At 35.1% G+C, this 15,271-nt stretch overlaps 2 protein-coding genes across 2 annotated transcripts; both read left to right on the top strand.

The window, feature by feature from the left end:
- The first annotated feature begins 4,882 nt into the window (after window positions 1–4,882).
- LOC113272826 lies at window positions 4,883–9,889 on the top strand. Its single transcript, XM_026522623.1, has 6 exons — window positions 4,883–5,489; window positions 5,706–5,884; window positions 6,203–8,140; window positions 8,623–8,733; window positions 9,125–9,297; window positions 9,388–9,889. The coding sequence occupies exons 1-6, from the start codon at window positions 4,883–4,885 to the stop codon at window positions 9,887–9,889; spliced, it is 3,510 nt and encodes a 1,169-aa protein (XP_026378408.1).
- Window positions 9,890–9,916: 27 nt separating this feature from the next.
- On the top strand, window positions 9,917–11,140 carry LOC113272825. The gene has a single exon (XM_026522622.1). It carries the CDS (start codon window positions 9,917–9,919, stop codon window positions 11,138–11,140), a length of 1,224 nt encoding a protein of 407 aa, XP_026378407.1.
- Window positions 11,141–15,271: the final 4,131 nt, after the last annotated feature.

Raw genomic sequence — 15,271 nt, 5'->3', positions numbered from 1 at the left:
GTTGCTGCAAAACATCTGCCAAAGATTCAGACCCATACCATACATCATAAAATAGAGAAGTTTCTCTACCATCACCAATTAAATATTTAGTATTGCGCATAACTTCCGTGTGCACCCAACGAATCCCAGGAAGAATTGAAGATTTAACTCCAGCCAACTTCAGCCGACCATCCCTACAAGTGAATTTCAATTCCAGAAATCTAGCCCATTTCTTCGTAGAAGCTTTAATGTTCCACCACAACTTCATAATCAGAGCCTTGTTCATGTTGCTTAGGCTAGTAAGCCCAAGACCCCCTTCCCGCACTGGACTGCAGATCTTGCTATAACCAACCACAAAAGCTCTAGCTAAACTTGAATCTCCCGACCAGAGAAAATTACGAATCACTCGTTCACATTGGTTAACAAATTTAACAGGCCATTTAGACACAGCCATGTTATGAATCGCATAACTAGAAAGGACTGTTTTAACAAGAACAACACGATCCTGAAAGGAAAGCATCTTACCTTTGTAAACCAAAAGATGATCCTTCAGTTTGTCCACCACGTTACTAATATGGCTATACTTCACCATTCCAGGCATCACCTTAACCCCCAAATATCTATCTGGGAAATAAGTCACTCCCATGCCTAGGAAGTCTACAATAGATTGTCTCCTCTTCAAAGACCCACCTCCAAAATATATTTTACTCTTCTCCCAGCAAACTCGCTGACCAGAAGCTTGTTCATAATCTCTCAGGAGCTTCACTAAGTTTGTTAGACTCATCATATTACCCTTGCAAATGATCATAATATCATCATCAAAAAATAAATGAGTTGGAGCAATACCATTACGCTTCACCATATAATTCAAGGCTTTTTAGAGAACATTCAAAGTTGATCTTCACTATTGTAGGTATTTGTTATTATCATTCTTTAACGAATATCCTAGCTTGTAGATCCCAGTGCTATAGAGTATTAATTTAAGCTTTTCAAAGCTTATTGGAGTCTTCCTGAGATTTTTAGAGTTTCCCAGAGCTCTTTCAGGGCTCTTTAGTGTTTTTAGAGTTTTTAGGAAACATCCAAAGATAATCTTCATTATTGTCAGGAATTTCATTAGTATCATTCATTATAAAGAATTAAGTTACTTACAGTTGGCTTTAGCGAATCCCCTGGCTAGTACATACTAGTGCTACGAAATATAATTAACTTAAAGCTTTTTCAGAGCTTTTTAGAGTTATTCAGCGCTCTTTAGATTTTTCAGAGCTCTTTAGATATTTTAGGGCTTTTTAGAGTTTTCAGGGTTATTTAGAGTTTTCAAATCTTTTTAGAGAACATTCAAATTTAAGCTTTTCAAAGCTTATTGGAGTCTTCCTGAGCTTTTTAGAGTTTCTCAGAGCTCTTTAAGGGGTCTTTAGTGTTTTTAGGGTTTTCGCGAAACATCCAAAGATAATCTTCTTTATTGTAAGGAATTTTGTTAGTATCATTCATTATAAAGAATCAAGTTATTTTCTGTTGGCTTTAACGAATCCCATGGATAGCAAATACTAGTGCTACGAAAAATAATTAACTTAAAGATTTTTCAGAGCTTTTTAGAGTTTTTCAGAGCTCTTTAGAGTTTTCAGAGCTCTTTATATATTTTAGGGCTTTTTAGAGGTTTCAGGTTTTTTTTAGAGTTTTTAAGGCATTTTAGAGAACATTCAAAGTTGATCTTCACTATTGTAGGGATTTGTTATTATCAATCAAAGCTTATTGGAGTTTTCCTGAGCTTTTTAGAGTTTCCCAGAGCTCTTTCAGAGTTCTTTAGTATTTTTAGGGTTCTTAGGAAACATCCAAAGATAATCTTCATTATTGTAGGGAATTTTGTTACTATCATTCATTATTAAGAATTAAGTTACATTCAGTTGGCTTTAACAAGTCCCCTGGCTAGTAGATACTAGTCTACGAAATATAATTAACTTAAAGCTTTTTCAGAGCTTTTTAGAGTTTTTCAGAGCTCTTTAGATTTTTCAGAGCTCTTTAGATATTTTAGGGCTTCTTAGAATTTTAAGGGTTTTTTAGAGTTTTCAAGGCTTTTTAGAGAAGATTCAAAGTTGATCGTCACTATTGTAGGGATTTGTTATTATCATTCTTTAACGAATCTCCTAGCTTGTAGATCCCAGTGCTATGGAGTATTATTAAATTTAAGCTTTTCAAAGCTTATTGGAGTTTTCCTGAGCTTTTTAGAGTTTCCCAGAGCTCTTTCAGAGCTCTTTAGTGTTTTTAGGGTTTTTAGGACACATCCAAAGATAATCCTCATTATTGTCGGGAATTTTTTTAGTATCATTCATTATAAAGAATTAAATTACTGTCAGTTAGCTTTAACGAATTCCCTGGCCAGTACATACTAGTGCTACGAAATATAATTAACTGAAAGCTTTTTAGAGTTTTTCAGAGCTCTTTAGATTTTGCAGAGCTCTTTAGATATTTTAGGGCTTTTTAGAGTTTTCAGGGTTTTTTTTAGAGTTTTCAGGCTTTTTAGAGAACATTCAAAGTTGATCTTCACTATTGTAGGGATTTGCTATAATCATTCTTTAACGAATATCCTAGCTTGTAGATCCCAGTGCTACAGAGTATTAATTTAAGCTTTTCAAAGCTTATTGGAGTCTTCTTGAGCTTTTTAGAGTTTCCCAGAGCTCTTTCAGCACTCTTTAGTGTTTTTAGGGTTTTTAGGAACTATCCAAAGATAATCTTCATTATTGTCAGGAATTTCGTTAGTATCATTCATTATAAATAATTAAGTTATTTTCAGTTGGCTTTAACGAATCCCCTGGCTAGTACATACTAGTGCTACGAAATATAATTAACTTAAAGTTTTTTCAGAGCCTTTTAGAGTTATTCAGCGCTCTTTAGATTTTTCAGAGCTCTTTAGATATTTGAGGGCTTTTTAGAGTTTTCAGGGTTTTTTTAGAGTTTTCAAATATTTTTAAAGAACAATCAAATTTAAGCTTTTCAAAGCTTATTAGAATCTTCCTGAGCTTTTTTGAGTTTCTCAGAGCTCTTTAAGGGGTCTTTAGTGTTTTTAGGGTTTTTACGAAACATCCGAAGATAATCTTCTTTATTGTAGGGAATTTTGTTAGTATCATTCATTATAAAGAATCAAGTTACTTTCTGTTGGCTTTAACGAATCCCATGGCTAGCAAATACTAGTGCTACGAAATATAATTAACTTAAAGATTTTTCAGAGCTTTTTAGAGTTTTTGAGAGGTCTTTAGATTTTCAGAGCTCTTTATATATTTTAGGGCTTTTTAGAGGTTTCAGGGTTTTTTAGAGTTTTTAAGGCATTTTAGAGAACATTCAAAGTTGATCTTCACTATTATAGGGATTTGTTATTATCATTCAAAGCTTATTGGAGTTTTCCTGAGATTTTTAGAGTTTCCTAGAGCTCTTTCAGAGTTGTTTAGTGTTTTTAGGAAACATCCAAAGATAATCTTCATTATTATAGGGAATTTTGTTACTATCATTCATTATTAAGAATTAAGTTACATTCAGTTGGATTTAACAAGTCCCTTGGCTAGTAGATACTAGTGCTACGAAATATAATTAACTTAAAGCTTTTTCAGAGCTTTTTAGAGTTTTTCAGAGGTCTTTAGATTTTTCAGAGCTCTTTAGATATTTTAGGGCTTTTTAGAATTTTCAGGGTTTTTTAGAGTTTTCAAGGCTTTTTAGAGAAGATTCAAAGTTGATCTTCACTATTGTATGGATTTGTTATTATCATTCTTTAACGAAATTCCTAGCTTGTAGATCCTAGTGCTACGGGGTATTATTAGATTTAAGCTTTTCAAAGCTTATTGGAGTTTTCCTGAGCTTTTTAGAGTTTCCCAGAGCTCTTTCAGGTCTCTTTAGTGTTTTTAGTGTTTTTAGGACACATCCAAAGATAATTCTCATTATTGTCGGGAATTTAATTAGTATCATTCATTATAAAGAATTAAATTATTGTCAGTTGGCTTTGTTATGGAAACATAAAACTTCAGAATCCAAGTCTGACTCGGACACTGAGGTGAATGATTTGGGTATTAGAGTGCGCAAAGGTTTCTCTCCAGTTATGGAAAAAAGGGTTCCGCCTAAGAATCCTAAGTTATCTTCTAAATCAAATCTGCTTGGTTCCCAATGAGAGTTCTATATTGGAATGTCAATGGGGTGTCGAAGGTGGAGGCTGGTTTGAAGCTGCGTGAATTAGTTAGGGAGTTTAGGTCGGTTATCATTTGTATTGCTGAGCCGAAAATTCCATATGCTGATGGTGTGATGCTTCGTCTAAATTTAGATGGTTTTGTTAAAAAAGCAATTCATAATTCTTCTTCTAGTTCTATTGGTAATCTTTGGATACTTTGGAGTGAGGATATTGAAGAGCCAGTGGTGCTAAATAGCACAAGACAAGCTGTTACGGTGAAAACTGAAGGAGTCTTTGTTTCTTGTGTTCATGCAAGTTATATTCAGGTGTTTAGAAGGAGATTATGGTGTCAACTAGCTTCGGTAGATACTACTACTCCTTGGCTGGTAATTGGAGATTTTAATTGTGTTCTTCGCAATGAGGAGAAAAAAGGAGGTAGAGAGGTAATTTCTTATAGTATTAATGAGTTCAGTGATTGGATGGAGGATAATGGTCTTTTTGAGGCTGATTCTTTGGGTTCTAAATTCACTTGGACTAATGGTCAGTTGGGAGGGAGAAGAATTGTTAGTAAGCTGGATCGTGCCATTATCAATGAGCCTTGGTTAAAATAAGTTTTCGAATTGGAGGTGTAAAGCTCTTCCTAGGGAAGTTTCTGATCATTCGACTCTTATTGGTTATTCTTTTGTGGCTTCTAGACCGAAACGTGCTCCTTTCAGAATTCAGAAGATGTGGTTTACGCATTCAGATGTTATGAGAATGGTTGAAGTTTCTTGGAGTGCCCCGGTGTATGGTAATCCTGATTTTGTTTTTCCCTTCAAGCTAAAGAGATTGAAGGTGGCTATGAAAGTGTGGAATCAGCAGGTGTTTGGTAATGTGAATGCAAGGCTAAGTCAGGCTCAATTGAGGTTTGAAGTGGCTAGTAGGAATTCTGATGAAGACCCGTTTGACACTTTCAAGCAAAATGAGATGAAGGATGCGTTGGCGTTGGTTAATGACGCACGTATGCAGCAACATATTATGTTGAAGCAAAAATCTCGAAATAAATGGATTTTGGAGGGTTCAAGTAATTCTTCTTATTTTCATAGTTCAATTAAAACTCGTAGAAGTTCTAACACAATTTCGGAGTTGGTGAATGAGGAGGGGTGTATTATTAATGAGCCGGACCAGTTAAGAGACCATGTTGTTTCTTATTATGAAAACAAGTTCAATGGAGTGGATGAGCCGATTAAGGATAGTTTGTTTGGGTATGAGCATAATTCAATCTCACATGAGGAAAGGCTGATGTTGGATTCTATTCCTTCTTTAGATGAAATTAAGGGAGCGGTTTTTGATTTGAATGCGGATAGTGCTCCAGGTCCAGATGGTTTCTCAGGGTGTTTTTATAGGCATTGTTGGGATTTAATTCATGAGGACTTAGAGAAGGCTATTATATATTGTTGGAGTTCCAAAGTTATTCCTAATGGGGCTAATTCTAGTCTCATTCTTCTGCTGGCTAAGGTGAGAGGGGCTGATAGTTTGAAGAAATATATGCCAATTGGTCTTAGTAATTTTTTCTTCAAAAGTTTTACCAAAATTCTAGCAACTAGACTTGTTAAAGTCTTGGATAAGTTGGTCTCGGAGGAGCAGGTGGCGTTTATGAAAGGGAGGAACATTCATGAGAATATTAGTTTGGCTTCTGAATTGGTTAATGAGTTGCACATTAAAAGAAAGGATGGAAACTTAGGTCTCAAGCTGGATATCTCTCAAACATTTGATACGGTTAGTTGGCATTTTGTTTTGGAGGTTTCTCTAAGGTATGGGTTCTCAGAAGGTTGGTGTACTTGGATTCACAATATTCTGAGTTCTGCTAGAATTTCTATTCTTCTCAATGGTAGTCCGGAGGGTTTCTTTAAGATTAATAGAGGTTTGCGTCAGGGGGATCCTCTTTCTCCTCTTATTTTTGTTTTGATTGAGGATGTTCTTAGTAGGAACATTACCAAACTCTTTCAAAATAAGTGTATGACTCATATGGTGAAGCGTAATGGTATTGCTCCAACTCATTTGTTTTTTGCTGATGATATTATGATTTTTTGCAAGGGGAATCAGAAGAGTCTGACAAACTCGTTGAGGTTGCTTGAGGTTTATCAACAGGCGTCTGGTCAAAGGGTTTGTAGGGAGAAGAGCAAAATTTATTTTGGAGGTGGGTCGTTGCATAGGAGGCAGGCTATTGCTAATTTCTTAGGCATGGGTGTTACTTTCTTTCCGGATAGATATTTGGGAGTTAAGGTGATGCCTGGTAGGGTGAAATATAGTCATATTAGTAATGTGGTGGATAAGTTGAAGGATCATCTCTCGGTGTATAAAGGTAAAATGCTTTCCTTTCAGGATCGTGTAGTGCTTATTAAATCTGTCCTTGCAAGCTATGACATTTATAACATGGTTGTGTATAGGTGGCCTGTTAAATTTGTTAAGCAAAGTGAACGTGTTATTCGTAATTTTCTTTGGTCGGGAGATTCAGACTTGGCTAAATCTTTTGTGGTGGGATATGATAAGATTTGTAGTCCGGTGAAGGAAGGGGGTCTTGGGCTTACTAGCTTGAGTAATATGAACAAGGCTCTGATCATGAAGTTGTGGTGGAGTATTAAAACTTCTAAGAAGAATTGGGCTAGATTTATGGAGTCGAAATACACTTGTAGAGATGGTCGTCTGAAGATGGCAGGAGTTAAATCTTCAATTTTGCCGGGTATTCGATGGGTGCACACCGAAGTTATGCGCAATACTAAATCCTTAATAGGTGATGGTAGGGAAACTTCTTTATTTTTTGATGTTTGGTATGGTTCTGTAACTTTGGCTGAGGTCTTGCAGAGAACTGACCTTGACAGACGTGCGAGAGTTAGTGATATCATAGTGCAGAATCAATGGCATTTGGAGGGAGAGCATATGCGTGACCTTGCAAGTGCTGGTGTGGCTAGGGCGAATTTACCAATAAGGCTTATGGGAAGTGATGAGAGGATTTGGATGCCAGATCTAAAGGGAATGTTTTCTGTCAGGTCTGCAAGGGATTTGGTGCGCAGCAAGTATCCTTTGCTTCTTGAAGCAAATATGTTGTGGAGGAGGGTGGTGCACCCGGCTTTAGCAGCTCAGAATTGGAAATTTGTTAGGAGAGCTTGTGCAACTCTGGACAAAGTTAAGAGTAGATTCAAGATTGCTCTTCCATCTCGGTGCAGTGTGTGTCAGATTGAGGAGGAGTCTTTGGAGCATATTCTCTGGAGATGTAGTGCTGCTAAACGTGCTTGGCAGTGGTTGGAAGGTATTTTTCATCTTAAATCTTGTTATAACTTGATTGCTTCTAATAAACAAACAAAAGGTTGTAGTAGAATGGTTAAAGATCTGTGGCTTCTCTCCAATCTAGTGGTGCGTTCAGAACTGTGGTTTCAAAGGAATAAGATGGTTTATGAGAAGAAGAAACCTTGCTGGAATTTCTTCAAGAAGCGTGTGTTTAATTTCATTCATGAATACTCAGATAGAATGAAGGGGTGTATGCTTAACAGGGTTGAAGATCTGGAGATATTGGATTTTTTCAGAGTTAAATGCCGTAAGGTGAAGATCTTGGAACCTGTTGAGTGTCTTTGGCAGCCTCCAATGCAAAATCAACTCTTGTTGTTTTGTGATGGAGCTTCTAGAGGTAACCCAGGGGCGGCCGGAGCTGGAGTGGTGGCTAGGAATTCAGCTTGTGAAGTGGTGGGAGCAATGTGTGTTGTCCTTGGTGTTATTTCTAATTCTTTGGCGGAATTATATAGCATTCTAATTGGCTTAGATTGGGCAGTTCAATGGGGTTACAGAGATGTGCTTTTAAGGACTGATTCTATGAGTGTTATAACTGCTTTGGAAGGGGATAATATACCATGGTTTGCAAGACAGAGATGGTATGAAGCTAAAGTCAAGTTTGATTCTATTCAATTGGTGCATACGTTTCGTGAAGCAAATTTTGCAGCTGATAAGATGGCAAAGACTGGTTGTTTTTTAGATTCTGGAGTGAGACTCAATTTTGTTGGGCGTCCTCTTTTGTTAAACTTAATTGAGTATCCTAATGTTTCTTATTTTCGTTTTAAATAGTTTTTGAGTTTTTGGGGTTGCTGTGACCTCTTTTCTCAAATTCTATGATGTAAATATCTCTTTTCATTTCAATACAATTTTTGTCTTATAAAAAAAATGGCTTTAACGAATTCCCTGGACAGTACATACTAGTGCTACGAAATATAATTAACTGAAAGCTTTTTAGAGTTTTTCAGAGCTCTTTAGATATTTTAGGGCTTTTTAGAGTTTTCAGGGTTTTTTAGAGTTTTCAAGGCTTTTTAGAGAACATTCAAGGTACTAATTGCTGGAAAGAGAAAATAATTCCTCAAGGTACTAATTCTAGTCTTTTGATTTTATTAGCCAAAGTTAGAGGAGCCAACACTCTTCGCAACTTTAGGCCCATCGGTCTTAGTAATTTTTTCTTTAAAATTTTTACTAAGATTTTGGCTACAAAACTGGATAGTGTTCTTGATAATCTTGTTTCAGAAGAACAAGTTGTTTTTATGAAAGGGAGGAACATTCATGAAAACATTAGCGTGGCTTCTGAGATGGTAAATGATCTTAAAACTAAATGTAAGGATGGCAATGTGGGTCTTAAACTTGACATCACACACCTTTGACACGGTTAGTTGGTCTTTTTCCTTAGAAGTTTTTCGGAGGTATGGTTTTTCTGAGAATTGGTGTGCTTGGATCATTACAATTCTTAGCTCGGCTTGTATTTCCATACTTCTTAATGGTAATCCATAGGGTTTCTTCAAGATTAATAGATGTTTAAGGCAAGGAGATCCGTTATCCTCTCTTATTTTTGCTTTGATTGAAGATGTTCTTAGTAGAAACCTTACCAAGTTATTTCTTGAGAAGAAGATGACGCCAATGCTTTCAAAAAAAGGTATTTCTCCCAATCACCTTTTCTTTGCTGATGACATAACGATTTTTTGTAAGGGCAACATGAAGAGTTTGCATAATCTTCTTGATTTGCTTGGTAAATATCAAACGGCCTCGGGACAAAATGTTTGTCGTCAAAAGAGTAAGGTTTACTATGGTGGTGGTTCCTTGAGTCGCTGTAGACCAATCACTAATTTACTTGGTATGAAAGTTTCTACTTTTCCGGACAGGTATCTAGGTGTTCAAATTATGCCCGCAGCTGTAAAGTATCGACACATTAGCAATGTGATTGATAAAATTAAGAATTAGCTTGCTGTTAGGAAAGGAAAATTACTCTCTTTTCAAGACAGAATTGTTCTTATTAATTCGGTGATTGATAGCTATGCCATTCACAACATGGCTGTTTATAAATGGCCTAAGAAGTTCATTCAACAAGATGAGAGGGTTATTCGAAACTTTCTTTGGTCCGGAGATGCTGAAGTTGCTAGAAAATTTGTTGTCGGTTTTCCTAAGGTTTGTTTACTTTTGAAGGAAGGTGGGTTGGGTATTACAAGCATGGCTGTCACTAATAAGGCTCTTCTTATGAAATTATGGTGGAGCATTCGTTCTTCCAGCAAGAAATGGGCTCGTTTCTTATGGGCGAAATATACTTCTCGGCTTGGTAGAATTAAGCAATATGGTGTGAATTCTTCGATTCTTCCGGGCATTAGACTAATTCATACTACTGTGGACAGAAATACCAAAGTGCTTCTTGGTGATGGGAGGAATACATCTCTTTATTTTGATGTTTGGTATGGTAATGAGTGTATAGTTGATATTTAACGCGACAAAGATCTAGATAGTACTGTCATGGTGAGTGCTGTTGCTAATAATGCTCGGCAGGTGCAGGGAGAACATGCTCAGAATTTGGCCAGGGCTGGAGTTGATCTTAATAATCTGCCAGTTTTGCAAGGTGGAACTGACACCAGAGTTTGGATGCCAGATTTAAATGGTAAATTCAATGTACGATCAGCAAAACAGCTTGTGAGGAAGCAATATCCAGTCTTGGAGGTTTATGGCCTGTTGTGGAGGAAGGCTATTCATCCAAAGTTAGCTTTGGATAACTGGAAAATAATAAGGGAGGCTTGTGCTACGTCTGACAAGGTTAGGAGCAGGTTTAAAATTGAGCTGGCAAACAGATGTTACCTGTGCAAAGCTGAAGAGGAATCCTTAGAGCATATTTTGTGGAGCTATTCTTATGCTACACACATTTGGGAGTGGATTTCAGGTATTTTCAACCTTCGGCCTTACTATGATATTGTTACTGGTTACAAGTCTGCTAAAGGAAGAAGTAGGATTGTTAAGGATTTATGGCTTTTATCTATTTTGGTCATTCGTTCGGAGTTGTGGCAGACTAGAAACCTTGGATATTTTGAGAACAAAACAGTTACAATTCATTTTTTCAAGCAGCGAATCTTTCATTTGATTCATGATTACTCAGTGCGTTTGAAAAGCTTTATGCACAACACAACGTCAGATTTGGAGATCCTGAATTTTTTCCGTGTAAAGCATAGAGAGGTGAAGCAAACTATGCCAGTCGAATGTTTTTGGATCCCTCCAGGCAGGGACGAGCTACTTTTGTGTTGTGATGGCGCAGCCAAAGAAAATCCTGGTGTTGCAGGTGCAGGGGTTATTGCTCGTGATCATGATTGTAATTTTGTAGGGGCTATGAGCATTGGCCTGGGTAGAACAACTAACTTCTTGGCGGAGATTTATGTTGTGATAGTTGGGCTGGAATGGGCTAGGAAGTGGGATTTTAGAAGAATTTTAATTCGCTCGGATTCAATGGGAGCGATTAAAGCTTTTTCAGATTCTAATATTCCTTGGTTTGCTAGGAAACGGTGGAGAAGTATTCAACAGAGTTATAATTCAATTCGGTTTGTTCACACTTATCGTGAAGCAAAATTTGTTGTTGATTCCATGTCCAAAAGAGGTTGTCTTCTTAGAAATGGTGAAGGATTGAATTATGATGAGAGACCATATTTTCTATATTCTTTAGAATTTCCTGATGTCTGTTATTTCAGATTTAATTAATTTGTAAGTTTTTGGGGTCTTTGGACCTCTTTTCTTGTAAACTTTTTTGTAATTATCTGTTATTCATCAATTCAATTTAGGACTTACCAAAAAAAGAAGTGTTTTCAGGGTTTTTTAGAGTTTTCAAGGCTTTTTAGAGAACATTCAAAGTTGATTCACTATTGTAGGGAATTGTTATTATCATTCTTTAACGAATCTCCTAGCTTGTAGATCCCAGTTCTATGGAGTATTATTAAATTTCAGCTTTTCAAAGCTTATTGAAGTCTTCCTGAGCTTTTTAGAGTTTCCCAGAGCTCTTTCAGGGCTCTTTAGTGTTTTTAGGGTTTTTAGGAAACATCAAAAGATAATCTTCATTTTTGTAGGGAAATTTTGTTAATATCATTCATTATAAAGAATTAAGTTACTTTCAGTTGGCTTTAACGAATCCCATGGCTAGTACATACTAGTGCTACGAAATATAATTAACTTAAAGCATTTTCAGAGCTTTTTAGAGTTTTTCAGAGCTCTTAAGATATTTTAGGGCTTTTTAGAGTTTTCAGGATTTTTTAGAGTTTTCAAGGCTTTTTAGAGAACATTCAAAGTTGATCTTCACTATTGTAGGGATTTGTTATTATCATTCTTTAACGAATCTCATAGCTTGTAGATCCCAGTGCTACGGAGTATTATTAATTTTAAGCTTTTCAAAGATTATTGGAGTCTTCTTGATCTTTTTAGAGTTTCTAAGATCTCTTTCAGGGCTCTTTAATGTTTTTAGGGTTTTTAGGAAACATCCAAAGATAATCTTCATTATTGTAGGGAATTTTGTTAGTATCATTCATTATAAAAAATTAAGTTACTTTCAGTTGGCATTAGCGAATCCCCTGGCTAGAAGATACTAGTGCTATAAAATATAATTAACTTAAAGCTTTTTCAGAGCTTTTTAGAGTTTTTCAGAGCTCTTTAGATATTTTAGGGATTTTTAGAGTTTTCAGGGTTTTTTAGAGTTTTCAAGGATTTTTAGAGAACATTCAAAGTTGATCTTCACTATTGTAGGGATTTGCTATTATCATTCTTTATCGAATCTCCTAGCTTGTAGATCCCATTACTACAAAGTATTATTAAATTTAACTTTTTCAAAGCTTGTTAGAGTCTTCTTGAGCATTTTAGAGTGTCTCAGAGCTCTTTCAAGGCTCTTTAGTGTTTTTAGGGTTTTTAGGAAACGTCCAAAGATAATCTTCATTATTGTAGGGAATTTTGTTAGTATCATTCATTATAAAGAATTAAGTTACTTTCAGTTGGCTTTGACGAATCCCCTGGATAGTAGATACTAGTGCTACGAAATTTAATTAACTTAAAGCTTTTTCAGAGCTTTTTAGAGTTTTTCAGAGCTCTTTAGATACTTTAGGGATTTTTCGGGTTTTCAGGGTTTTTAGAGTTCTCAACGCTTTTTAGAGAACATTCAAAGTAGATCTTTACTATTGTAGGGATTTATTATTATCATTCTTTATCGAATCTCCTAGCTTGTAGATCCCATTTCTACGAAGTATTATTCAATTTAAGATTTTCAAAGCTTATTGTAGTCTTTCTGAGCTTTTTAGAGTTTCTGATAGCTCTTTCAGGGTTATTTAGCGTTATTAGGGTTTTTAGGAAACATCCAAAGATAACCTTCATTATTGTAGGGAATTTTGTTAGTATCATTCATTATAAAGAATTAAGTTACTTTAAGTTTGCTTTAAAGAATCCCCTGGCTAGTAGATAATAGTGCTACGAAATATAATTAACTTTAAGCTTTTTCATAGCTCTTTAGATACTTTAGGGCTTTTTCGAGTTTTCAGAGTTTTTTAGAGTTTTCAAGGCATTTTAGATAACATTCAAAGTTGATCTTCACTATTGTAGGGATTTGTTATTATCATTCTTTAATGAATATCCTAGCTTGTAGATCCCAGTGCTATGGAGTATTATAAAATTTAAGTTTTTCAAAGATTTTTGGAATCTTCCTCAGCTTTTTAGAGTTTGTCAGAGCTCTTTCAGGGCTCTTTAGTGTTTTTAGGATTTTTAGGAAACATACAAAGATAATCTTCATTATTATAGGGAATTTTGTGAGTATCATTCATTATAAAGAATTAATTTACTTTCAGTTGGCTTTAACGAATCCCTTGTCTAGTAGATACTAGTGCTACAAAATAGAATTAACTTGAAGCTTTTTTAGAGTTTTCCAGAGCTCTTTAGATATTTTAGGGCTTTTTAGAGTTTTCATGGTTTTTTAGAGTTTTCAAGGCTTTTTAGAGAACATTCAAAGTTGATCTTCATTATTGTAGGGAATTTTGTTAGTATCATTCATTATAAAGAATTAAGTTACTTTCAGTTGGCTTTAACGAATCCCTGGCTAGTACATACTAGTGCTACGAAATATAATTAACTTAAAGCTTTTTCAGAGCTTTTTAGAGTTTTTCAGAACTCTTTTGATATTTTAGGGCTTTTTAGAGTTTTCAGGGATTTTTAGAGTTTTCAACGCTTTTTAGAGAACATTCAAAGTTGATCTTCACTATTGTAGGGATTTGTTATTATCATTCTTTAACGAATCTCCTACTTGTAGATCCCAGTGCTACGGAGTATTATTAAATTTAATCTTTTTAAAGCTTATTGGAGGCTTCCTGAGCTTTTTAGAGTTTCACAGAGCTCTTTCAGGGCTCTTTAGTGTTTTTAGGATTTTTAGGAAACATCCAAAGATAATCTTCATTATTATAGGGAATTTTGTGAGTATCATTCATTATAAAGAATTAATTTACTTTTAGTTGGCTTTAACGAATCCCCTGTCTAGTAGATACTAGTGCTACGTAATAGAATTAACTTGAAGCTTTTTTAGAGTTTTCCAGAGCTCTTTAGATATTTTAGGGCTTTTGAGAGTTTTCAGGGTTTTTTAGAGTTTTCAAGGCTTTTTAGAGAACACTCAAAGTTGATCTTCATTATTGTAGGGAATTTTGTTAGTTCATTCATTATAAAGAATTAAGTTACTTTCAGTTGGCTTTAACGAATCCCATGGCTAGTACATACTAGTGCTACGAAATAGAATTAACTTGAAGCTTTTTCAAAGCTCTTTTGAGTTTTACAGAGCTCTTTAGATATTTTAGGCGTTCTTAGAGTTTTCAGGGTTTTTTTAGAGTTTTCAAGGCTTTTTAGAGAACATTCAAAGTTGATCTTCACTATTGTAGAGATTTTCTGTTATCATTCTTTATCGAATCTCCTAGCTTGTAGATCCCAGTACTATAGAGTATTATTAAATTTAACTTTTTCAAAGCTTATTAGAGTCTTCTTGAGCATTTTAGAGTTTCTCAGAGCTCTTTCAGGGCTCTTTAGTGTTTTTAGGGTTTTTAGGAAACATCCAAAGATAATCTTCATTATTGTAGGGAATTTTGTTAATATCATTCATTATAAAGAATTAAGTTGATTTCAATTTGCTTTGACGAATCCCCTGGCTAGTAGATATTAGTGTTACGAAATATAATTAACTTAAAGCTTTTTCAGAGCTTTTTAGAGTTTTTCAGAGCTCTTTAGATACTTTAGGGATTTTTCGGGTTTTCAGGGTTTTTTAGAGTTCTCAACGCTTTTTAGAGAACATTCAAAGTTGATCTTCATTATTGTAGGGAATTTTTTTAGTATCATTCATTATAAAGAATTAAGTTACTTTCAGTTGGCTTTAACAAATCCCTGGCAAGTACATACTAGTGCTACGAAATATAATTAACTTAAAGCTTTTTCAGAGCTTTTTAGAGTTTTTCAGAACTCTTTAGATATTTTAGGGATTTTTAAAGTTTTCAGGGATTTTTAGAGTTTTCAACGCTTTTTAGAGAACATTCAAAGTTGATCTTCACTATTGTAGGGATTTGTTATTATCATTCTTTAACGAATATCCTAGCTTGTAGATCCCAGTGCTACGGAGTATTATTAAATTTAAGCTTTTCAAAGCTTATTGGAGGCTTCCTGAGCTTTTTAGAGTTTCCCAGATCTATTTCAGGGCTCTTTAGTGTTTTTAGGAAACATCCAAAGTTAATCTTCATTATTGTAGGGAAATTTTGTTAGTATCATTCATTATAAATAGTTAAGTTACTTTCAGTCGGCTTTAACGAATCCCATGGCTAGTACATACTAGTG

Source organism: Papaver somniferum, chromosome 4 (genome assembly GCF_003573695.1).
Source record: "Papaver somniferum cultivar HN1 chromosome 4, ASM357369v1, whole genome shotgun sequence".
Classification (NCBI taxonomy): domain Eukaryota; kingdom Viridiplantae; phylum Streptophyta; class Magnoliopsida; order Ranunculales; family Papaveraceae; genus Papaver; species Papaver somniferum.
Note: the sequence above shows the minus strand (reverse complement) of the source record. Positions and strands in the feature narration are given on the sequence as shown.